The sequence below is a fragment of the Balaenoptera ricei genome, chromosome 5, assembly GCF_028023285.1.
Source record: "Balaenoptera ricei isolate mBalRic1 chromosome 5, mBalRic1.hap2, whole genome shotgun sequence".
NCBI lineage: Eukaryota > Metazoa > Chordata > Mammalia > Artiodactyla > Balaenopteridae > Balaenoptera > Balaenoptera ricei.
Window position 1 is genome coordinate 138,350,382 of NC_082643.1, and position 23,922 is coordinate 138,374,303.

The 23,922-nt window shown below is 38.9% G+C and overlaps 1 protein-coding gene across 19 annotated transcripts in view; it reads right to left on the reverse strand.

Annotated features, from left to right (window-relative positions):
• Positions 1-8,162: 8,162 nt before the first annotated feature.
• Positions 8,163-23,922, reverse strand: part of ELF2 (E74 like ETS transcription factor 2) — a 93,824-nt gene continuing 78,064 nt past the window's right edge. For 10 of the 19 annotated variants that reach the window (XM_059923612.1, XM_059923611.1, XM_059923610.1 and 7 more), the window contains 7 exons: positions 20,434-20,547; positions 18,547-18,720; positions 16,332-16,370; positions 15,885-15,971; positions 12,740-12,932; positions 11,215-11,565; positions 8,544-10,771 (listed from right to left, as the gene is read on the reverse strand). In XM_059923612.1, the coding sequence (XP_059779595.1) occupies positions 10,144-10,771; positions 11,215-11,565; positions 12,740-12,932; positions 15,885-15,971; positions 16,332-16,370; positions 18,547-18,720; positions 20,434-20,547 (1,586 nt within the window). In that variant the 3' untranslated portion in view covers positions 8,544-10,143. Of the gene's footprint in view, positions 8,234-8,543; positions 10,772-11,214; positions 11,566-12,739; positions 12,933-15,884; positions 15,972-16,331; positions 16,371-18,546; positions 18,721-20,433; positions 20,548-21,968; positions 22,187-23,922 lie in introns of those variants that run through there. The other 9 variants (XM_059923613.1, XM_059923618.1, XR_009503372.1 and 6 more) reach the window with 8 other exon arrangements.

Consider the following 23,922-nt stretch of genomic DNA (forward strand, 5'->3'; position numbering starts at 1 on the left):
ACAAGTCATCCTTCAGCCTGACCACGGCCTCAGGCCTAAGCACTTACCAGTATGCTTTTGTTGTTTGTATTTGTCTTCATTTAAAATGTAATCACGTGAGCATTTTATGTAAACAGGTTTTTAGTAGTATATAAATCTTGATAGGTGGCACTTTTATATTTTATTTTTACTTCCCCTCTAGTCTTTCTTTGCAGGCAGCTCTGCCTTGTGGACCATCAGGGTAACCTGAAGGCATAAGAGTAAATAACAAATCTCTATTCTAAATTGTTTTAAGTGTGTTCCATTACTGAGTTTCTCTTGTTCCATCCCTATGTACCTTTTGATCCAGCTTTTCCTTTTATATCCCATAATATTTTGATTGTGGTTGTAATTAGAGTCTTAGAAATTGTGCAGATTCTTTTTTTTTAATTTATTTATTTTATTTATTTATTTTGGCTGTGTTGGGTCTTCGTTGCTGAGCGCGGGCTTACTCTAATTGCGGCAAGTGGGGGCTACTCTTCATTGCAGTGCGCGGACTTCTCATTGCGGTGGCTTCTCTTGCTGCAGAGCACGGGCTCTAGGCGCGTGGGCTTCAGTAGTTGCAGCATGTGGGCTCAGTAGTTGTGGCTCACGGGCTCTAGAGCACAGGCTCAGTATTTGTGGCGCACGGGCTTAGTTGCTCCGCAGCATGTGGGATCTTCCCAGACCAGGGCTCGAACCCGTGTTCCCTGCGTTGGCAGGCGGATTCTCAACCACTGCGCCACCAGGGAAGCCCCCAGATTCTTGATGACAGAGTAATAGTGGATTTTTTTTTTCTTCCTCCGTGCCATATTTCAGTAGATTCCATTCTACAAGGTGGTAGGAATGGCCGCCTCATTTACTTAAGTAAAACATAATGGTGTATATCTGTATAACATTTGAGTTCCTTATCTTTGGTTCTGAGAGCTTTACATATGATCTTAAAACTACTCTTAATTTAAAATGGGGCTTAAAAGGTCCAAATAATTTGACCAAAGTCTCAGCTAATAGACAGGATTCTATTCACCCTCAAGTCTATCATGACCCCAAAGGGCTCACTTCCTTCCCCACCACCATGTGCCCTTGGCCTTGAGTGAGTACAAATGGGGAGAAAAGTAATATTCTGGGGGGAGGAAGAGATTTGTTGAATGCAAAATGGTCAAACACACAAGTCATACTTTTGTAGTACACATACAGTATAGAGTTTAGAAGCAAGATACAGAGGCTGAATAGTGGCTATAGAGCGGATTTCAGTTGTTCTGGTATAATAGTAAAGCAGTACTGCCAAAATTAGAACATCTGATACCGTTTGCATAGTTTGATGGTGGCTTTTTTTAAAGGAAGCAGTAAGAGCTGTAGTAGTGTTTCAAACTAAAGGAGAAAATTGATGCAAATATTCTGTATTTGAATCATTCTTTTAAAACATGCAAAATTTTATAATGAAGGGAATGTTGCATCTAATTACACGCTGTGTCTTAGACTTGAGAGATTTCCAAGATTTAAATTCTAAAAAGAGAGAAAAACGCATGCTCATAATCATAATTGATTTCAATTTTTAAAAAGGAAAGGCATCCAAAAAAATGAACGTGTTTACATAAGGAGCTCTGATGAACTTCTTAAAATGACAGGTAGAAAAATATGGCACAGGTAGGCCTTTATCTAGAGTGGATGGATACCGGAATGGCAGAGGTCTGGAGCTGGGCTTATAAAAGCAAATCATGTACAAGGGCATGCATGGGCTGTTAAGTAAAAAGACTTAGCTGTGACCACTGTGGTTCTATCTCTAGGGCCTCAGTTTTCTCATCCAGAGAGTATAGATAGCATCATACCTGCCCTGTCAGCCTCATAGATTTGTGAGGTGTTTGTAAAACGATATTGTAAATTGTAATATAATATATATGTAAGTTGTTGAGTAAACAATGCTTAAGATTCAGAGCAAGAAAAGGAAGGGCACTGTTCTGGATGTCCTAACGTATTCATGGATGTCCTAACAAGCCACTCTTCAGATCATTCCAAGGGGAATAATCCTTCAATTTTAAAGGGCAGAACTAATAGTGTTAATAGAAAATTAAGGGACTTCCCTGGTGGCACAGTGGTTAAGAGTCCGCCTGCCAATGCAGGGGACACGGGTTCGATCCCTGGTCCGGGAAGATCCCACATGCCGCAGAGCAACGAAGCCCGTGCGCCACAACTACTGATCCTGCGCTCTAGAGCCCGCAAGCCACAACTACTGAGCCCGCGTGCTGCAACTACTGAAGCCAGCACGCCTAGAGCCCCTGCTCTGCAACAAGAGAAGCCACCGCAATGAGAAGCCCACGCACCACAACGAAGAGTAGTCTCCGCTCGCTGCAACTAGAGAGAGCCCACGCACAGCAACAAAGACCCAACGCAGCCAAAAATAAATAAATAAATAAATAACTTTTTTTAAAAAAGAAAATTAAGCCCCAAATAGGTGAGGGGCTGATAGAATGGCAAGATTTTTTTTCCCTAACTCTTCCTCCAGGAAGTTGTGAGGCTGTGGGTTGGTGATTCGGTTCTTTAATTTCAGGAGAGGATTTCAACCCTACTTTGATTTGTAAAATAGAAATATCTGCCTTTGGGGCCCTAGCTCCCCAGATTTCTGTGGAAAGCTCACTTCTAAGAAAATATTTATTAGGCATGTAGATAGACACATTCCTCTTGACAGAACGTTAGGGAAAGCTTTGCTTCTTCTAAGCAGCTGGTAAACTGAGATATGAATCTCGGTATGTTGAATTCTTTTTTGCTTTGGCTGCCGAGACATTCAAAACCAAACCTTATAGCTGAATTTTAATTGCTGTGTAACATTCTATAGCATGTATTCTATTTTCTTTTGCCATTCTGCCTTTTTTTCCCTTGCATCATTGTCTCGTACCTGCTTGTTTTTGTTAACTTTCATTTATTCTTACAATATGTAAACTATCTGAAATTCTTTTGATAATAAAGCAGAGTATAAGTTAAATTGCCACACTGAACAGATTCAGGCTTCTAGATGTAGACCACTTGCATATGTATTGAAATATGGTTACAGAGTCCTGAATCATAGGGAGGAAACACCAGTCAGGAGAGATGATGGGAAGCTGGACACGGGACACCCCTGACATCTGCCTTACATTGGTAAACCTGAAGGGAACACCCAGCAAAATTCTGCAACATTTCACAATTTACTTTGTGAGAAAGTAAGATCATTGCATGGTGGGATAGACTTATTCAGACACTAACCTTGTTCTACCCCAAGCCCTGCCTTTTTTTGTTGTTTGTTTATTTTTGGCTGTGTTGGATCTTCGTTGCTGCACTCTGGCTTTCTCTAGTTGCGGCGAGCGGGGGCTACTCTTTGTTGCAGTGCACAGGCTTCTCATTGCAGTGACTTCTCTTGTTGCGGAGCATGGGCTCTAGGCGCGTGGGCTTCAGTAGTTGTGGCACGTGGGCTCAGTAGTTGTGGCTCGCGGGCTCTAGAGCGCAGGCTCAGTAGTTGTGGCACACGGGCTTAGTAGCTCCGTGGCATGTGGGATCTTCCCGGACCAGGGCTCGAACCCGTGTCCCCTGCGTTGGCAGGCGGACTCTTAACCACTGTGCCACCAGGGAAGCCCCCCTGCCTTTTTTTGGATGGGAGGGAAAGGAGGTTGAGGCCAGAGAGAAGTTCTGTCTCTAGGTCTGCCACGGACAAGCTGAACTGAAACTGACGAGTCAAGTTTTTCTGAACCTTAGTTTATTTATAATACAGGGAATAGACCAGGAAATCTCTTAAAACTGGTTTACACTTCAAAACAATTTGAGTTACTGCTGCCACTACTCAAAAATGTTTTTGAAACTTTGGGGAACAGCTTCCCTATCCAGTTTTATGAAGGTTTCAAGAAAAAAAAAAAAAAAAAGTGTGAACTTCAGAGCCACATTTCATTTTGAAACAGATATGGCAGTACCTAGCTTAATTCGTGTCAGTTTTCCTAACCTCAAGTGACTTGGCTATTTCTAAAACTAAAATCTTCCTCGGCAGGAAACCTGTCTCTATTAAGCATGTTTTAAAATTTTAGGTTCTGCTCCAAGAAGCAATTCAAAAGTATTTTTTGAACGATGGTAGCATTGGTGGCATTAATATATAGCTTCCCGAAAGTAATTTTTTTTTAAGGGACAAGGCACATTAACACAGTGTACTGTTTCATAAGACTTTAAAAGATTCATCCTAATTAAAGAGATAATAAATATGAGAAAAAGGCTTTAGAATCAATGAAATATACAGTATGTAGGTTTTTTAAAAGCTATGTGTAATAGTTAATAGGTATATCTCAAACTACCTTTTTCTGTTGAACATTTTAGAAAAGCTTAGATTAAGACAGATCTCTAAATGTAAAACTTTCCTTACTGTATCTGGATGGCAGTGGTTCCCAAACCTGGCTGCGTGGTGAAATCACACTGAGATATTTTTTTAAATACTGATGCCCGGCTCCCATTCCCACACATTGTAATTTTTTTTTAATTTTATTTTATTTTATTTTATTTATTTATTTATTTATTTATTTTTATTTATGGCTGCGTTGGGTCTTCGTTGCTGCGCGCGGGCTTTCTCTAGTCGTGGCGAGCGGGGGCTACTCTTCGTTGCGGTGCACGGGCTTCTCATTGTGGTGGCTTCTCTTGTTGCAGAGCATGGGCTCTAGGCGCACGGGCTTCAGTAGTTGTGGCTCCTGGTCTCTAGAGCACAGGATCAGTAGTTGTGGCGCACGGGCTTAGTTGCTCCACGGCATGTGGGATCTTCCCTGACCAGGGCTCGAACCCGTGTCCCCTGCACTGGCAGGCGGATTCTTAACCATGGTGCCACCAGGGAAGTCCCACACATTGTAATTTAACTGGTATGGGATGTGACCTGTGCAACAGGATTTTAAAATCTTCCCAGGTGATCTAATGTGCAGCAAAGTTACCACAGTATTTCAGTGATTTCATGTCCTACAATCCAAATAATTTGCAGATTCTGTAAAACAGTTTAGTATCCACCTTTTATGACAGTATCACGTATTAAAATCTTTCAGACAAAATTTTCTAAAAGTTAAACATACAATGGGATGGGAGGAAATGATATTCTGGGAGAAGGCAACTCTGCTCTTAGTTTACAGTCTATTTATAGTTTGGTTTTGACATGGAGTATTTTGCATTAAATACTCATGTTTTGTTTGTACGTTCTCACTTGGGAAGTTGTAATATATCATTTATAAGTCCTGAACCCACAGCATAACTGCTGAGGTGCAGTGTTAAAAAAGATAGTTATGGATGCGTAAAAAGTGAAGTAGATTCGTGTCCAATCAAATACAGCACACCTCAGAGACACTGGGGGTTCAGCTCCAGACCACCAGAATGAGTATCGCAATAAAGCAAGACATGAATTTTTGGTGTCCCAGTGCATATAAAAGTGACGATACTATAGTCTACTAAGTGTGCGATAACATTATGTCCAAAAAAAAGCAGTGTATATACCGTAATTGAAAAATACTTTTTATTGCTAAAAAAGTCTAGCCATCATCTGACCCTTCAGTAAGCCATAATCTTTTTTGGAGGGTTTGAAATACCGTGAGCGTTACCAAAGACACGAGACACGAAGTGAGCAAACGCTGCTGGAATAAGGGCGCCGATAGATTTGCTTGACAGCAGTGTTGCCGCAGACCTTCAGTTTGTATAAAACAAAGCATCTGCAGAGTGCAGCACAGTAAAAGGAAGTATGCCCATGAGTCTCCCTGCTGCACTTTTCAGAGCTTTCTTGGTGTGATGCAGGAGGCGAGTCAGTGCCCTTGCAAAGGGGGAAGAGTATCTTATTCTCATGAGGAACGGCGGCACAGTGCACCAAGTCCGCACAGAATAGGTTACAACTGCGGAGGACAACGATATAACCAAGGGGCTGAAGGACAGATGAACCACAGCCACAAAGGACCTGCACTGTGAACTTGCTGTGTTGGCCGTGGAACTAAAAGTAGGGTTCCTCTTGCCTCCCAAAAATGTGCTCTGTAATGCCCTCCCATAAGATAGACCAGGGGGGCTTAAAGGATCACAGGATGCTTTGTACGTTAAAAGCCCAAATTTTGTTTTTGTTATCGTTAATCATGACTTGTTCGTATACAGTGATCAGAGACACACTCTCTGAAGCATGCCAGGTGTCAGAGACGAGTGGCTGGTAACGAACCAGGTGCCGTTGTCCCTTACATTCTGGTTTTACGGCCAACCCCCTACTGGAACTGCCCCTCTCTTGTCACTGTATCAATGTTGGTGGCTTCTTATTTGCTTGGCCCTTCCTGGTACACTTGATACTGTTGCCCACCATTATCTTGACCTCAACTGTCCTGTTAACCATGAACAGTCCTTGATCTCCATTGCTGGGTTACTCTTCCTCTCCCCTAGCCCTTGTTGTCTCTATATACTTGATGCTTTTCAATCTTTTACTAAGAATTCACTCAGAGTTAAGACCACTCCCCACCCTGAATGGTTTACAAGCCTATTTTATTTCAGAAATATTTTGATGTCTGTCACCTCCAACTCAAATCTAGGTGAAGGAAGAACGAGTGGTCCAGAGAGAAGCCATCAGTGGCATGGCCCAACGAGGTATGGGTGCCTAAAATATTTGGGAAAAATACATGTCAATATGTCTGTGGCCCGGAGATGCGCAAAACGGGGGTGGCCAGAGAGTAAGGCTTGGGAACGTAGGCAGGTGCTAGGTCAAAGGACTTTAATAAGAGTTTTATGCTTTGGATATTTCTCTTTTTAGCAAGAGATGCCGTTGAAGAATTTAAGGCAGTTGCAAGGAAGTGATGGAAGTACACATTTTAGAAAGCTCTCGTCTGGTAGCACGGGAGACGAACTAGAGGCAGGCTTGAGAAGACAAAGCAGTAAGGTAGGGAGGATGGGAAAGGAAGCTGTTTAGAAGGTACCATCAACAGGACTTGGTAAAAGACTGGATATAGGAAGTAAAGGGTCTAGAATGGCCTTCACGCAGTGTCATTTGTTGAGCTAAGAGGAATAGATTTTCGAGAGAGGAGAGTTCCACTGGACACTGAGGAGGAAACAGCCGGCAGGGAATTAAACCCATCTAAGACTTTCAGTCTAGCCTAGAACAATAGATTTGGTAGTAAAAACCACATGCGTGGATGAGGTTATGTAACAGTTATGTTGAAGCAAAATCGTAACAGTAAATGTAACTACTCTACGAGGAAAAGAGCCCCATGGTAAGTACTACCTTTAAATGGGAAAGCTGAAGGAAAACAAAGTAGACTAAGAAAGTCGAGTTGGTCAGGCAGGAAGTAAACCAGAAACGGAGGGTCACGGGAAATCGAAGGGGAATTTTAAGAAGTAGGCTGATCACATGAAAAACTGAAGCATCGTTTGATGTGACTGTTGGGTTGCTGGAGACCCCAGGGGGAACTGTTTCTAAGCAGAACTGACTGCAAGCTTCTGAAGAATATGGGCTGTTGGAACAAGGCAACCAAGGAGGTGTGAAAGGGGAGAAGACGGTGAGTGCAGGAGGGAGGCACACCTGCCTCCTTCCCGAGACGGCTGTTTGTTTGTTTGTTAAGGATGGAGGCTGGAATATGTAGATGCTCTTGCAGCAAGGGGCCCAGAAACGGAGTTCACAGCTCATGACCTCAGTCTGCTCTCTAAAGAGGTACACTGGCCATTTGGTAAGCAGGGTGGTGGCGGAAAGGCCGGGACTGCTGCTGGAAGACGACCCAAGGAATAAATGGGCCGACTGCTGATCACCGTTCAAAAGCCTGGCCAGACTGGAAAATGTAGCCGCATCAAGTCATCGTTAATGTGGTTCTTCCCTGATACACTGGACACAAAAAGCAAATGTAAGTTATAGTGACTAACAGTTGGAAGGGTTGCGATTAAATGCCATACCGCTGCTAAGTCCAATCAGAAGAAACACTCTGATCGGTATATACTGTCAACATGTGTTTCTAAATCTAGACCTTAGGTGAACTTATGCTGAAAGAGACACACAGAAATGTTCAGGTTAGAGTGGGGGAGGTAAGCAAGTAGCCTTGGCTTAACCTAATTAAAGCCAATCAGTAGTACAGCACAGGCAGAAAGAGCTGCTCATTTAAAATGTTTCATTACTTACCCTCCATGTGATTTAGATTCGTAGCAAATACATGATTACCAAAATCCGTAACAGTCCAAGTGCCTAAAATATGCTCAGCATTTGGGGAGGCGTGTAGGCATGACACAAGTTACAACCTTTGCCCTAGAAGAGGATTATGGGAGACATAACTCAATGAAACTTCAGTGCAATAAAGACAATACAGTTAAGCGTCAAGGCATACGATACAGATTTTGAAAGCTGAAATATTTAGGAAATGTTTTTAAAGGAGGTAGAATTTGAGATTAACCCCCAGATGGGATAAGAATCAAGTGAGTTCTTCTCTCAGCTTTTATTAAAAGGTACCATCAAGTATGTTTATGGGAAAAGATAAAAGGTTACAAAGGGAGCTGTTATAAAAATCTCTGTCGACCTAAGTAGTGTCTGACCAAAAGCGCAATTAAAGGCCACAAAATATTAAGTATCAGTTTATTTAAATTTCTAAAAGATGTAAAAATAGACAACTTTTCTTTGTAGTAGAAAGAGCATTAAAGTGTGGAGTCCACAGGACCTAGTCTGATGTGAAATTACGTTCCTCTGGTCCCTCCACTTCCTAATTTGTACAAGGGCTCGAGTAGTATTTGTTCTTCCTCACCCTCAGAAGGTCTGAATGAGAAACAAATGGTCTGATCTGAAATATAAATTATTTAAGTGTGGCCAACATTAAAATAGTAAATTCATTATGGTAAGTAGAACATTATAATAATTACATGATAGTAATTAGAAAGGAAGTGGAAACATGCAGATTACTTGCTAAATATTAATGTAATGGAACAAAACAAGTAGAATTTCTTCACGCAGTAGTTGGGAAGGAGAAATAGGACTTCTGTTACTTCTTAGCTAAAACAGTATGTTTATAGTAGCTTTTGAATATTGTTATAAATATCACCAGAGACAAGATAAATTTCACTTCTATATTTCAGAAAACCTACTTGAATACACTTTGAAACAAGAGTACAACAAAATAGAATATACTTCAAATGTTGAATATACAAACTATTATAGTTCAAATCTGAACACTGGTACTTTCCCCTTAAACTTCAACTAAAAAAAAAAAAAAAAAAAAAAAGGAAGAAAGAAAACGCCAGGCATTAGAGCTACCTGACAAAAATTCATGCTGAGCCTTAACTTCCAAGTGACAGTAGAACTGAAACGGATTATGACTGCGCAGATGCCAGGGCGAAGTGAGTGACACAGGCACGTTTACAGCAAAAGGAAGGCCAGAGCCAACTGTTAATTTGTCCACAATTAAGAAACTGACAGACTTAAACTACCATATAAAATGTTACATGTATATTCTATAACAATACTGTGCTAGGTACAAGATTTTTAAAATTTTTCTTTTAATAAAAAAGCTTTACACAAACAAGCCATTAGCTTATTTCAATAAAGAAAACCGAAAATTAGTCTAAGGCCTTTGTTTTCAGCTTAAGCTATATGATAAAAAAAAAAAAAAAAAAAAAAAAAAAATTCGCACTAGATCTTTTTTTGCTATCCTCTTTCTGAAGCTTTTGGATCCATTCTTCAATTCACATTCTAAAATACCTATATTAGCAGTCTTCACATAGCACCAGTTAAGTGAGTTCTGTGTGAACACAGTAATAATTGCTGGTATGCATATAAAATGCATCAAAAATTGCTATATGTAACAATGAGATCACCCATCCCAATCCCTCCCCACTGAAAACTATATAACCTCTTACAGAATGTTAGTGTTCCAAGTCTTAGTGTAACTTGATATTGTAGTGAGTTGCTTGGTCCCTTTCAATCCTTTTTCTTATTGACGGGTTCAGTTGTTTCCTACTGTAAGAGGCAGTTTTCTGTCAGCGTCTCAACATGTAGTTCATTTCCCACTGAAACATGGGATAGGTAATTTATTTCCAGTAAGTTTGATTGTTTTCTTATATGCATTAAAAATGTTTTAAAGTCTTTTGACTTCGCTTGATGCCACCCTTGCAAATGCTTCATGTCAGGACTATCACTAACATCCTTACGTCCGTGGGAGAGCTGCTCTTTTATTTCTCACACGTCACCAGTCCTTCCGTTTTCATAGCTACAGGAAGGGCAAGGGCTGAAGGCGCACTGACAACCACTACGTGGGTCACCGTCTTATTTCCATCTGCCGGTTTTTCTTCCTGCACCAGCTGCAAAGTTTTCACATCATGTTCCTGCTTTTTGGCCGCTGCTTCCGATTTAATCTCTGGCCCTTTTATGACGGCGCTGATCACTCGGGGAGGAGTCTGGCCAGAGGCCTGTTGCGGAGGCACTGCCAGCCTCATGACAGGCGCGCCGTGGGCTATTGAAACCGGGGTGAGCGCTCTCACCGCCAGGGGCGTTCCAACAATGTTAATGCTTCCTGATCCGGGCAGGTTTGATTTTGTCTGCAGCTGACACTGGGCGAGCTGTGTGGCTGGGATGGTAATGATTTTGGCAGGCTGCACGGTGATTTTGTCTCCGTTTTCAGTGGAGGCTGGCATCACAGTAGGAATTGTCTGAATCACTACCTTCGGGGAGGCCGCCGTTGTTGGGCTGGTGCTGGTTATCAGTGGGGCGCCTGCGTTAACTGACTGAACGGCCACGGTGGAAATTTTCTGCCCCAACGATGTCATTACAACAGGCACTTGCATTGCCACACGAACTGTCCTAGTAGAGGTAAAAAATACAGTTGATTATGTTTCATGGTAAACTATAAAATAGGTCTCTTGAGCAAAAAGATGAACGCAAATCCAAAATATATAAAACTTGTGCTCCCAAATTTTACAAATGTACCGAAAACCCCTTAAGTTTACAGTATGAAATACCATGAGATGAATATATTTTAAAAACTAAAGCCTACGTTAAATTCCATCCGTAAGACCCTAAAAATCCATTCAGGTTAGAGGAGACATCTACTTTAACAACAACAACAAAACACAACAACAACAAAACAAACAACAACAAAATACATTTAAAAATGCCAAGCACTTTTCAAAGTCCTGACAACAGTGAGTTCTTAGAATGCAAATATTAAAAAGGGAACATATCATTTCTGCCAAAGAGTCTTCTAAAAATTAAACCCGTTACAACTAATGGTTTCCCTCACTTACCTTGGAGCTGCTGTTGCTGATACAGATGCGGTAGTAGGAGGAGACCTGGACGAAGCATCGTGACCAGGGGGAGTGATGTTCACAACTCTAGCTACACCCTTCTCTGCTTTGGAGCAGTTTAGCGGAGATGAGTTTTTCCCACCACGCACAGAAGTTGCTGCTTTCAAGAGACTTTCTGCAGACAGTGACACTCGTTCTAATGATTTTTCATCAGCAGCTGCTGCTAAATCTTCATTACAGGTTTCACTTTTGTCATCATCTATGACCACTATGTTCTTGGGCATATCCTTGAACTGATATACAAGCCTCTGTCCTTCAACCTTTGCAAGAATACCCCTTTGGTAATAATATCTGTCAGGAAAAAGTACTAAATAAATCAAGTATATTACATTTGTTCTCCCCACCTCCCTACCCCCCAACAAAAACACCATGTAGAAGAGATGCTAACAGAAACATTCACTGATTCTAGTAAGAGATAAGGAGGCACTCACACTGCCCGGATTGTTCAAAAGGCTAAGAATTTGCAGTAGGAATGAAATTAGAACCTGGTGCCACCGGTCTTATGTAACCTTGAGATCTGTAAGGTAGCTAAAAGCTCATTCTCAAAGGAAGTAATTTAACCTAAATACAGAATATATTACTGTACAGCTGGCCCTCCACGTCCCTGGGTTCCTCATCCATGGATTTAACTAACCACAGATCGAAAATACTCGGGGAAAAAAGAATTCCACAAAACAGCAAAACTTGAATTTGCCATGTGATAGCAACTATTTACACAGCATTTACCCTGTGTTAGGTATTACATGTAATCTAGAGATGATTTCAAGTATACAGGGGCTGGAGGTGGGTTATAGGCAAACACTACCCCACTTTATAGAAGGGATTTGAGCATCCATGGATTTTGGTATCTGCGGGGGGTCCTGGAACCAATCCCCCCTCAGATACTGAGGGACGACTGTATTTTACAGACACTGGTAAAAATTTAGTTCTGATTTACATAGGTTATAAAAACAATCTGATGTTAGGTGGAAAAATTACCTAAGCCAGGCTTAGCAGAAGTGCATCTGTGGTATACATGAATACTGTCACTAAACTATGTTCATTTACAAAATACCCTTAATTAGAATAAGCCACGTGCATTACAAAGTTATGTGGGTTCCTCCAACTGACAAAACTTACGAGAAAGTTTCATATCAAGATAAATCCATTATTATAAATTTGCAGGAACTAAAGAGCAAATTCAAAATTTGGAAACTGTATTTTGTTTGGGTTTAATTTTCTGAAAGGTGCACATTTCCCACGAAAATGGATTTTCCAATGGTGTTGAAATTTTAGCCGTCTAGACCAAACTCCTCTCTCCCCACCTGCCTCCAAATACAAGAAAGAAGCTCCTCAAGAAAATCCCCCCCCCAAATTACAAGCTGTAACAAATAAGAGATTTTAACAGCTTCTCTTTAAATAGTTAATAGACAATATTAAGAGACATGTAAGTTTTGTTTGAAAACTCTTTCTTTTGGGTTCTTACCTCAGAGCTCGTCCCATAGTTTCGTAGTTCATGTCTGGCTTGTTCTTATGCTTTCCCCAAAGCTTAGAGACAGCCTTTGAATCCACAAGCTTGAATATGCCTTTTTCTCTCTGAGTCCACTTAATATACCGGGGACAAGTATTTTTATCTTGAAGTAGATCTAAAAGAAACTCCCACAAATAGGTTGTGTTTCCTTTGAAAACAATCATAGACATTGATTAAAGATTCATTAACATAATTAAAAGCAAATATTTACTTATGCTGGATAAAAAATCAATTAATTTACCACTGGTGAAGCACAAATGTACTGAGAGTCTGTCATGAAATACTTGACTAGATCGGCAATCATTTGTACAGTGTCAAATTGTGTTGTCTAGTAAATAACAACAATTCAAGAAATAAACAATAGTTTGAAACAATATAAGCTATAACATAAGGCCAGGCACAATTATATTTCAAATGAATGATAGAAAATAATGTCTGAGATTTCAGGAGTGAAAATAAAGTGGATTGGTAAGACATTATCAAGTCCTGGAAGATGGCTAAGATTTGCACAGAAGGAAAGGAAGGACTCTGGGTAGGTAAAATAAGAAACTTAGTCCCAAAGGGAAGAGAGCATCACTCTTTTCTTTTCTTTTCTTTTCTTTTCTTGGAAGGTTGGGGAAGAGTAGTGGGCAGTGGTTATGAGAAGACGAGAAGACTAAAAACAGGCTGCTGTTTTTCTTTTATTCCCTTTGTAAGCCTCTAGTTGCAGAGGTTCTTAAATTGATGGAAAGAACAGAAGAGAGTCCCGAGAAGAAGATTAGAATACATATGCCACCAGTGAGCCACCAGGTCATCTCCAGGCTCCTACTCAATAACCCTTTACTATCCTCAAATCCAGATCCAAGTTACGGGCTACATGAGAAGAACCTTGAGGGTGGGAGGCTTCCACATCAAGCCACTGCTACTACTCAGTCGAAACGCTGATGTTTTTCTCCTCTAGCATTTCATTTTCATCCTGTATTTCCCTGAAAATTCAGTCAATCCATTAACCCATAGTTGAGCCCCGTGTGCATCTCTTGACTTCAAAAAATTAACCTTCAACTTTACAATGTTATTTGTATCTCTTCAACTTTATACTATGTTACATTTGTACATCAGCATCAACACCTAAGAACTCTTTAGTATTAAACCGTGCATAACTTTGAACTACGTCACTCTCAACTGAATCAAGATATGTAGCTGGGGCGTTTTTATTTTATGACCTAGAGATTAAAAGAACTTATTCTGGAAGAAATTTTTGTACAACAGACAAGGCCTTGCACACAGTAGGGGTTTGAATGCTTCTGTGTCTACTGAATTAATCAGACTCATCAACGTTCTTTAGGTTGTCTTTAAATGCTTCGCCCCAGTTCCCATCCCCAAGTTAAAATTAACAATTCTATTTCTGGTTTTAAGGAAAACAGAATTCAAAAGGGAAGCCTTCTTTATCAGACAAGGTAGTTCACTAAGTCTATGGAGACATTATCATCATAATTTTGCAGAAGAGGAAACACTGACTGGATTTTTAATCCAGGGGTGACTGTAATCACTTTAATCTTCACATTTCAACAGGTTGCCTCAAGTTTAATAATACAAAACTGAAATTTTAATGAAAGGTGATTTTGACTAGTAAAAACAGGTTATCACAAAATTTTTTTCCAGTTTTAAACATAAGGTCTTTGAATACAAGAGACACCACTGATGATGGGAATAATTTTTTAAAAAGTAATAACTGGGACTTCCCTGGTGGCGCAGTGGTTAAGAATCCACCTGCCAATGCAAGGGACACGGGTTCGAGCCCTGGTCCGGGAAGATCCCACACGCCGCGGAGCAACTAGGCCCGTGAGCCACAACTACTGAGCCTGCACCCTAGAGCCCCCGAGCCACAACTACTGAGGTCCGCACACCTAGAGCCGGTGCTCCGCAACAAGAGAAGCCACGGCAATGAGAAGCCCGCGCGCCGCAATTAGAGAAGGCCCGCGCACAGCAACGAAGACCCAACGCAGCCAAAAATAAATAAAATAAATAATTTTTTTTAAAGTAATAATTGTATATTTACAGTTCAACTTTGTAATACTACTATTATGTAAGTTTTAAAGTTTTCAATATAAATTAAAAGATAAAACCTAAGATACTAGAAATGTAAAACAACCAAAGACACAGAAGAAAATAAAAGTATCCTAAATCTGTCCCAAATTGAATAAACAGTTCCTAAATAAATAAGGGTTTACTGTAACTGGATTTTTTTTTTTTTTGGTCTATATTTCTTGGCAGGCTTACTAGACTTCATGTTGTTTTTTTTTTTACTAGAGATTTAATTTTTGCTTTAATTATTTAAAATGAGATATATCAGACTACCCGTTGAGGATGGAATAAATTTGAATATACGAATCCAAAATGTATCCAACTATTGAAAACATTCATGGAAGTGATAAAATTTTGGTTATCAGATTATCAGAACACACCTAAAACCCTTACTAAGATCACCTGAAATCAACTTACGCAACAAATTAGGAAAGCAGAGAATGTAGAAGGCTTATTGCTATTTTTGTGCTTAATGAGAATATACAAACTCTAAAGCAAACATGTTAGTTAAATTTTTGTTCCAAGATCCTTACTGACTTGACTGAAATCTGTTGGTTGGAAAACTAAATTCACGTTGCATTGAATCAGTTAAGAAAAGCTAAATTCACCTTGCTTCTATCAGTTAAGAGAGTATGGAGAAATGAAGTCTTAGTTTTGTAAACCTTTTTCCATTCTAAGTGACTCTCCATGAGGATGCCTGCCGTTATACCTACACACATCCTCCAGAACAACAGCTCTGAATACAGCCGTGTGTCAGATCGCACTTAGGGCCTTTTCCAAATTCAAACGCTTGCCCACCTCCACTCCCTGCAGTTTATCCAGGCCTCCACTCCCCTCCACCCCCCATCTCCGTGGGGTAAGGACCAGGCATAGACAGTCTGAAAAAGCTCCCCTGTGATGCTCATACAGCCCCGATTAAGAACTGCTACCAGAGACAGTACTCTCACATGTGCATTTACTAGAAGTAATTTTCCTACAAATGTACTTGACTGAAAAAAAAACCATCTCGTCTACAAAACAGCCCTCCCCAAATTACCTTTTCCTTCTCTGGGCTTCTTCTTTATACCTAACTCAGGAGACCCATTGGAAATCGGCGACTGCTGGGTCTTTGGTTTACGGCCAACTGGAAATAAAAGATATTGAAACCACACGTTGAAAACAGGAAAAATAACAGAAGCATGATAGCAGGCTTTTTGATAACACATTATTCATGAAACTGGATACTAATCTATGGATTAATATATTCAGTGTATATAAAAGTTGCCTTTAAAAGAACATGAAAAGCACTTCTGCAATTTTAGATGACAGCAGTTAGTGGATAGTAATGTCAATGTACATGGCAAGTCAGGCACTACTAACCCGTTATTTACATGGTCAGAGCCTCAATTTGCTAACCTTTTCCAATAATGTAGCAATGGAAACAAATTCTAGTACAAACTTTTGTTTTCTGTTCTACAGAATTGTTAGAAAAAGCTTTACCTACCGATTGCAGAGGATCTGATAATCTGCGAAGCCCTTTGAGCTCAAATGAGGAAAAGTAAAAAATATTATTTTAAACACTCTCTACTGCTCTGAGCCAATCAATTCACCAGAATTTCAGCATAAATTTCCCCACCTCAACGTGCAGGTACATTTTAAGGGTAAAAAAATCTTCCAAGCGATTACTTCGTAGGTCTAGTAGATGTTTGCGCCCTTCCTTTTGTCTCCCCTCACTTCTGCCATAAGGCTCTCTGAGAGAGACTAGCATCCACAATGAACAGAAAAGCAAGAGCTATATACTTCTCTACAGGAAAGAAAGCTTAAGCCTGAAATGTGTTGTATTCAACCCTCAGCCCTGATGGATGAATGCTGGCAGGTGAGGGGAAGCCTGAAGAAAGACACTGGGAATATTACATATACTATTACTGATTTGGTGATTTGTCCTAACATCTGGGATTTCTGATGTCTCTACTCTTCATTAGCAAGGATTATCTAGAGCTAAATTAAAGTGCCTTAATTTATATGTCAAAAAGCATAGTTATCATATTCTAGGATTTCATTAAGATGTATGCTTTGGCAAAAATTAAAACAAAGTTTACTGGTCTCCCTTGTTAAAACAGAGCTTAATTTCTCAATTTAAATAATATTTATACGTACAAATCAGTCAGTAATAAGACTGACGTCTTCACTGTCTCCTAAATTCAATCACAAAAGCCCAACTTCCTTAATGGAAAGGTTAGCCCCAAAAGGCTTATTTTCTTATAAAGCAGCATTTCCCAAATCGTATTACGTGAGAAATAGGTTATTCATCAGTAGGAAAAACGGTTCTACAGTCAAGTTAACTTTTAGAACTGCATGCTATCTTCTCTTGGAGATTTACAATGCACATTAGTATATTAAAGGCTCTGGAAATAAAAAGAAGCCTCTACTATTAAAAAATACCTACCTAACTTTGTATGTCCCAAAGGTACTTAACCACAAATGAATAATTAACGATGTTGCATGTAATTTTTAAATGGTCATTCATTAAGACCACCTATTTTCAAATACGTAATAAGATTAGTATTAAATTGGCAAATTATTTCCTGGTTTATACCACACCACCACATCGGCAGATCAACCTGCTCATCTAGAGGTCTTGGTTCCCTAAATGATCTCAGCTTTTCATAGTCTTTTCCCTCTTCATTTAAATCTAAAATTTCCTTAAGTATTTTGTAATAGCTTCCATAAGATACACCCAGCCGAAGGCTATAGAGGGCAGTGGGTAAACAGGGCTATTTATATGTATCCCTTTTGTTTTTAAACATTTACAGCAGGAAGTAATTCTTCCTTCTAAACTCTCTCATTCATGCCTTTCTCAAATACATATTATCTATATTGTAAGAGGGAAGGTGCTCTGTCTTATTCTCCACTGTGTACCTCACAGCAAATGAGGCACAGACCCGTGACCATCACAGCAATTTGAAACACTGCTACCTAATAAATCAGAGATAATACCATTATTTCTAAAACAAGTTTTCCCTTATTTTTGACTTTGATTTTTCTTTTCCCCCATTCTAAAATGTGAAGAAAGAGACAGGGAAGAAAGTGGAATTAGATGAGTAACCATTTATACAGAATTTCATTTCTTTCAAGTTTTACCTTTGATTCAAACAGAAAAAGAACCCACTCAGGATGCGGGAGATGGACTGGAGCCTCTGTGCCTCACCCACTGGGATCAGATGAGCACAGGTTTCAGCGGAGTCAAATAACAAGTGGAAATGCTCTTTACCCAAAGGTGAGCTGACTCCCCGCAGAAGTCCCTACGGGCAATCTTGGGGTTTTAAGGCCGAAGACAAGGGGAAGAAAATTGGGCTTTTTACTTTAATGCCCACAAAAAGAGGAGGAAGATAAGATTATGAAAAAAAGAATAAAGTAACCAAGTACCTAAAAGGATCAGAAAGTAGAAAAATGGGCAGTGAATCTCTGATCTTCCTTCTGTGTATCAGGCACCTATTATAATCTCATTCTGCAGGCAACTACTTTTAGGGCTCAAATACTAACTCCTTTAAACAGTATGAACATGTTAAAAGACAAAATCTTAATTTTTTGAGAATATCTAATTAAGATAACATCAATCATAAATCTACAGCATATATTTCCTATGTCCTGTGATGGGGGGAAAAAGATACCAGAAAAAATTTCACCCAATTTCCCAGAAATTTATAAATACACTCTACCTTTCTTCTTTTTCATTGGTTCATGGCTATCCGGTGATGTAGGAAGAGGAGAGGTATCCATTGGTTCAGATTCTTCAGTTGACACCTCCACTACAGTTTCTGTAATGACATCTGGCCTCATAGCAGCATGGATAAATTCTGGAGTTGATACACAAGGAGGGACAAACACTTCCACTATAAAAAAAAGTTGAAAAATTAAAATTTCCCACCCCCATTAATGCCTCTCAATACGGACAATTCAATATTTAGTAGAGGTGAGGTTATTAAGAATTCATCAAAGCAGGATAAAAACTTGAAGTTAATTTGTTGAATATACAATATGGTCTAACGTATGTAAGTAAATAAATGCAAAGAAAATCGACTTGAAGGAAATGTTAATCTTCTGGGTAAAGGGGGAGATCATAAGTAGTCAACCCCCGTGCTTCACACTTTTAGATACTTTCAAGTTCACTGTAGAAGACTTTGGATTATTTTGACAATTGGGAAAACATTTGAAAATAAAAGAGTATAATAGTGAGTTAATAATTACTTTCCTTCCACTCACTCATCATTATTCTCTAACTAGGAAGAACATGCACCTGGTATAACATTAAAGTAATAAACGTACGTTTAGGGAAAAGTAAGCACAGTTCATTTCAAAATATGAAAAGAAAACCTGCTCGTTACAGCCAAATGAATATCGTCTTTCAATATTGAAAATTTTATTTACTGGAACAGTCCCTGATATTTTGGATCACTAAAATGGTCCATACAGATTTTCTATTACATACAATAATACTGCTCTGGCTTCCTTTCAATGTGCATGAATAACCGGGATATGACATTTCCATTTCAATTATTACATACTATCATGGATTAATATACTGACCAATATGCCGTAATCTTCTCATATCCCTGAATAATACACAGGATTCCTACTCTAACTAAACAGTACGGTTGATCTTAACATATGTTGTAAATCCCTAAAAGAAGGGCCAATCTTAACTATATTAAGTCAAATTAACATTTGGGCATTAAAATTAGGACAAAAAGACTCTCAAAGGCAGTCTTTAAAAAGGGGGCCAAAGGGCTTCCCTGGTGGCGCAGTGGTTGAGAATCTGCCTGCCAATGCAGGGGACAGGGGTTCGAGCCCTGGTCTGGGAAGATCCCACATGCCGCGGAGCAACTGGGCCTGTGAGCCACAACTACTGAGCCTGCGCGTCTGGATCCTGTGCTCCGCAACAAGAGAGGCCGCGATAGTGAGAGGCCCACGCACCGCGATGAAGAGTGGCCCCCGCTCGCCGCAACTAGAGAAAGCCCTCGCACAGAAACGAAGACCCAACACAGCCATAAATAAATAAATAAATAAAAATTAAAAAAAAAAATGTTGTGGAGAACTCTCTCTCTCTAATCTGCTCTGCTCCTTTAAAAAAAAAAGGGGGGGGGCAAAAAAAAAAAAAAAAGGAGAACTTGCAGGGTGAAGGGAGTGTGAGGAAACGCTGGAAGCTACCCCCGCTCTCCCTCAGGGAGTGCTCCCTGGAGCTACTGCCCACTTATCACTGAATGAAGGATTGAACGTGGTCACAGGTGGCAAATGCTCCCATCTGCCATTCTCTTAAGGTTTATAATTTACCCAGAGTTAAGGATGGTATAAACAGCAATGTAACAGCCATCTATCTGTCTATAGTGGGCATTTCTGTTTCATTTATTTTGAAAGTTAAGTATTTAAAGTATTTAAGATTTGGGAACATTGACAAATAAAAATCAATTACTGCTGTCACAGGTATTTATGTATTATAGACTTTGAGAACACCAGCAATCCCCTTGGATTACCAAAAACAAAAACTTTCTTTCTAGATACGTAAAGTGATGTGATATGTTTAATATAAAAAAGAACAGTTCACATACCAGGACTTCTTGAATCTCTCAAGCAGGTAGGAGATTCCATATGAAGCAGGGCTTCAGCAGCTTCAATTGTCTTATCTGTACAGTGTGCATTACTGCTATGAACTGATGCTTCCACTGGGGGGAAAATAAGTTCTACTCAATTAAAATGCACTGAACACGTTATTAAGTTAAACTCTCACGTTAACAATTCTAAATGAGTCATTAATACGTATTAGCCCATATAAATTACTTACAGAAATAATTTTAAAACCAAAACAACCTAGTATCTATACTTTGTAAAATGAATGTTGATTATAAAGCAACTATTGAGATTGATTAGGAATTTCTGAATCTTATCCAAAGGAAAACAAAGACAGACCCTTGAAATTTGAACCCTGTATCAATTTTAGGCCAAAACTAACTTGCGGGGTAGGGGAGGGAGAATGGTTGTAGATTAACAGTCCTATGAGGTCAATTGTAATTTTAATATACTGCTACTAAGTAAACACCTAGCAGAATCAGTCAGAAACTCGTATTTCTAAATTAGTTTAATCAATTAGTTCAATTCCTACAGACCCTCCTGGTGAGTGCACCAGAGAACTTGGGAATTTTCTTCACAGTAACTGCTTTCTTCTTCAAGATCTCTCTGGACTTTGCTGGGTTTTACCCAAGAAATTTAGAAAGAAAGAAAGAAAGAGAAAAAAAAAGAGAGAAAGAGAGAGCGCCTATGTTTTTTTTTTCCTCTCCATGAAGCCTTTTCTAGATCTACCACCTCTTGTAACTCTCTTCTAACACTTACTTTATGCTTTGCTGATTAAATTATTTGTGAAACAGTAAAGTGTACAGCAGTGGTTTGGTTTTCCAGGCCCGAAAGCTTGGGCTCTAGTCTCTGCCACTTACAATTTCTGTTACCTTAGGCCAGCAATTTAATTTCTTGTAAGGCTCAGTTTCCTCTTTCACCAAACAGGAATATTACTTACCTCATACAGTTGTGAGAATTAAATGCAGTGACTCCCTTAAAAAACACGTACAATATCTCACATATAGATAAGAATTCAATAAATGGTGGTAATTTCTTATCACCATTTAAGCTTCGTGAGATCAGGGAGGGCTATCTTAATTCATCTTTACATCTGTTATGGTTCCTAACACAGACCTTTCATATAGGAGGCATGCAAGTATTTCTTTTATGTTTTGAAGTTAAGGACAACCCACAGACCTTACAGGAAAAATAGCATTTCAAAGCACAAACTCATTATCCTAATGATATATAATTAATTTCACATCCTGACTTGAAATATTCTACTTGGTAAGAAGTTCTGAAACATGAATATGTTAACAGTCTCTCTAATTTGATAAATTTTTCTCAAGACGTCCTCTAAAGGACTAAAAAAAATATTTATACAAATTTCATAAAACCATATTATAAATTCACAAGTTCTACAACACTAAAGATATGAATCTTTCAAAACTGTTCCCAGTACACTTTTAATTGAAAACAACTTTTTCGCTTAGTCTCAAAATTCCCCGAGTGCTCCGGCCCCGGCCGTACACACCAGTCATTTGGGGAGCATTCATAAAACTCCAGTGACTTCTTCACCACCTGCTGCACGCCATCCACACTCTCAACCAAGGTACCCGGTCTCTCCAGTTGCTCTTTCCATTTATGGAAATCTGCTCAAAGCTAAACAGTTCCAGAGAGGCAGCCAAACCTCTAAGTAAATCTATCTTTAGGTGACCCTGCTTACTCTTATCTGCAGCTTCACTGAAGCACAGGATTCAATCAGTCCTTCTAGCTCAACTTTAAGAAATTTACTATTAGTAAGTATAAAATATATTACCATTCTCAAGTATGTTTTTTCAAAGTACCTCCCCCTGCAGTACTCACGTGCACTAAAGAACCTTGGGAAGCAGATTCTCAGGTTTTTAAAAGTTTATTCTAGGAACTTCATTCTCTTTAAAGTCTGCTTGTGTTGCAATTTAGCTGTTGTCTTAGGTGCTATTAATAAACCATCCTGGGTAAACTAATTCCTTATGTAATTGTATTAAGACACACCCTAAAAACTCTACCATATTAAAGTAAGAGCTTTGAGTATTTGACAATAATACAGCAATAGAATTTTACCAGATATTTTAATGTTTTAAGTTATAAACAAAATGAAATTTGCCAACAGCTATATATTATGCTGCCCCGAGCTCTTATGCAGTTTGAGGTATGTTTTCAAAACCATGATTTCATGTTAGTTATGTCAGTGAAAATTTTCTTGCTATTATTTCCGACCTCAACCTCCCCTTTCTCCCTAAGCTCAAAATACTGTTTCCCTGAAATATTTTATATTCACAGAGTAAAACAAATAGAATCCACACAAATTTAAGCAGCAATTAACTCATTTATACTTTAAATTTAGGATGAGAATATAAAAAAAAATGCATAAATTCTCTATGAACTATCAATCAGATCTAATACTTATGTACAGTCAACAAAGGATTGTTAAGGGTTTTACCCTGTGCTATAAACCTGAGATACAAGTGTGAACAGATCTCTGGCCTCGTGAAGCTTATACGAATAGTTCAGAGTATCAAAAACATAAATGGAAGTAAAATATTTCAAAACAAAATAAAGATGCAAAATAATTTGACAGTTTCCGAGAATACTTAAACCAATTTGTTAAAAGTGAGCTCTATCTCTTTTTACTTTTCTTTTGTTGACATGAGTCAACAAGCAGTTTTTGGTAACAGAAATTTAAGAAATATTTTTCCTATTCAAGTTTCCATAATTTTTAAAAACTTTTCAATACTATTTTATTCAGATCAATAATTCAAATACAATTTAAACTAAAATTCTGCACAATTCCTAAGGATAAATATGAATATAACATTGTTGTGCCATTAAAGTAAGCAAACTTACAAGTGAGGGCTGAAAATTCCTTATTTATCTCTTACTTAAAACTTGATTTTTCTGGTGTCTTTCTAGGCCTGCGTATGAAATTTATGGGAGTTTAAAAAAATAACCAACTCATTTGAAAAATAGAAACAATGCAGCTAAAAGTAATCTGGCAGGTATCATCCTCTAGTTGCCCCTAGTCGGTGGCACTGCTGGTCAATATTCCTTGAAGAAATAAATATACCAAATAAATTTCCAAACTATTTTAATTTTAATCAGGGTCAAAAATTAAACTTGCTTATGCCCTCCTATACCATTGGTTAAGAGTCTTATTGTTCCATTTCTAGCTTTCTAATCAACTGGTGTTTGTATGGAGACTATTCCAGACTCACTCGACAGCTGTTACTAAATACCAAACTTGGTAATTAAGTCTGACAAGAGACATACCTCTCAGCTTTGCAGAAGAGAATGCTGCAATGCATCTAGCTCATAACAACGTTCTTAAAAGTCAAAAATAAAAATTAACAGCAATTTAATTTGAGAGCAATAGGAAAAAATTAGAAAACACTTCATTAGGTGATAGTGGTATTCCCCTACAAGCAAGACCATAAACTAATATTTACAAG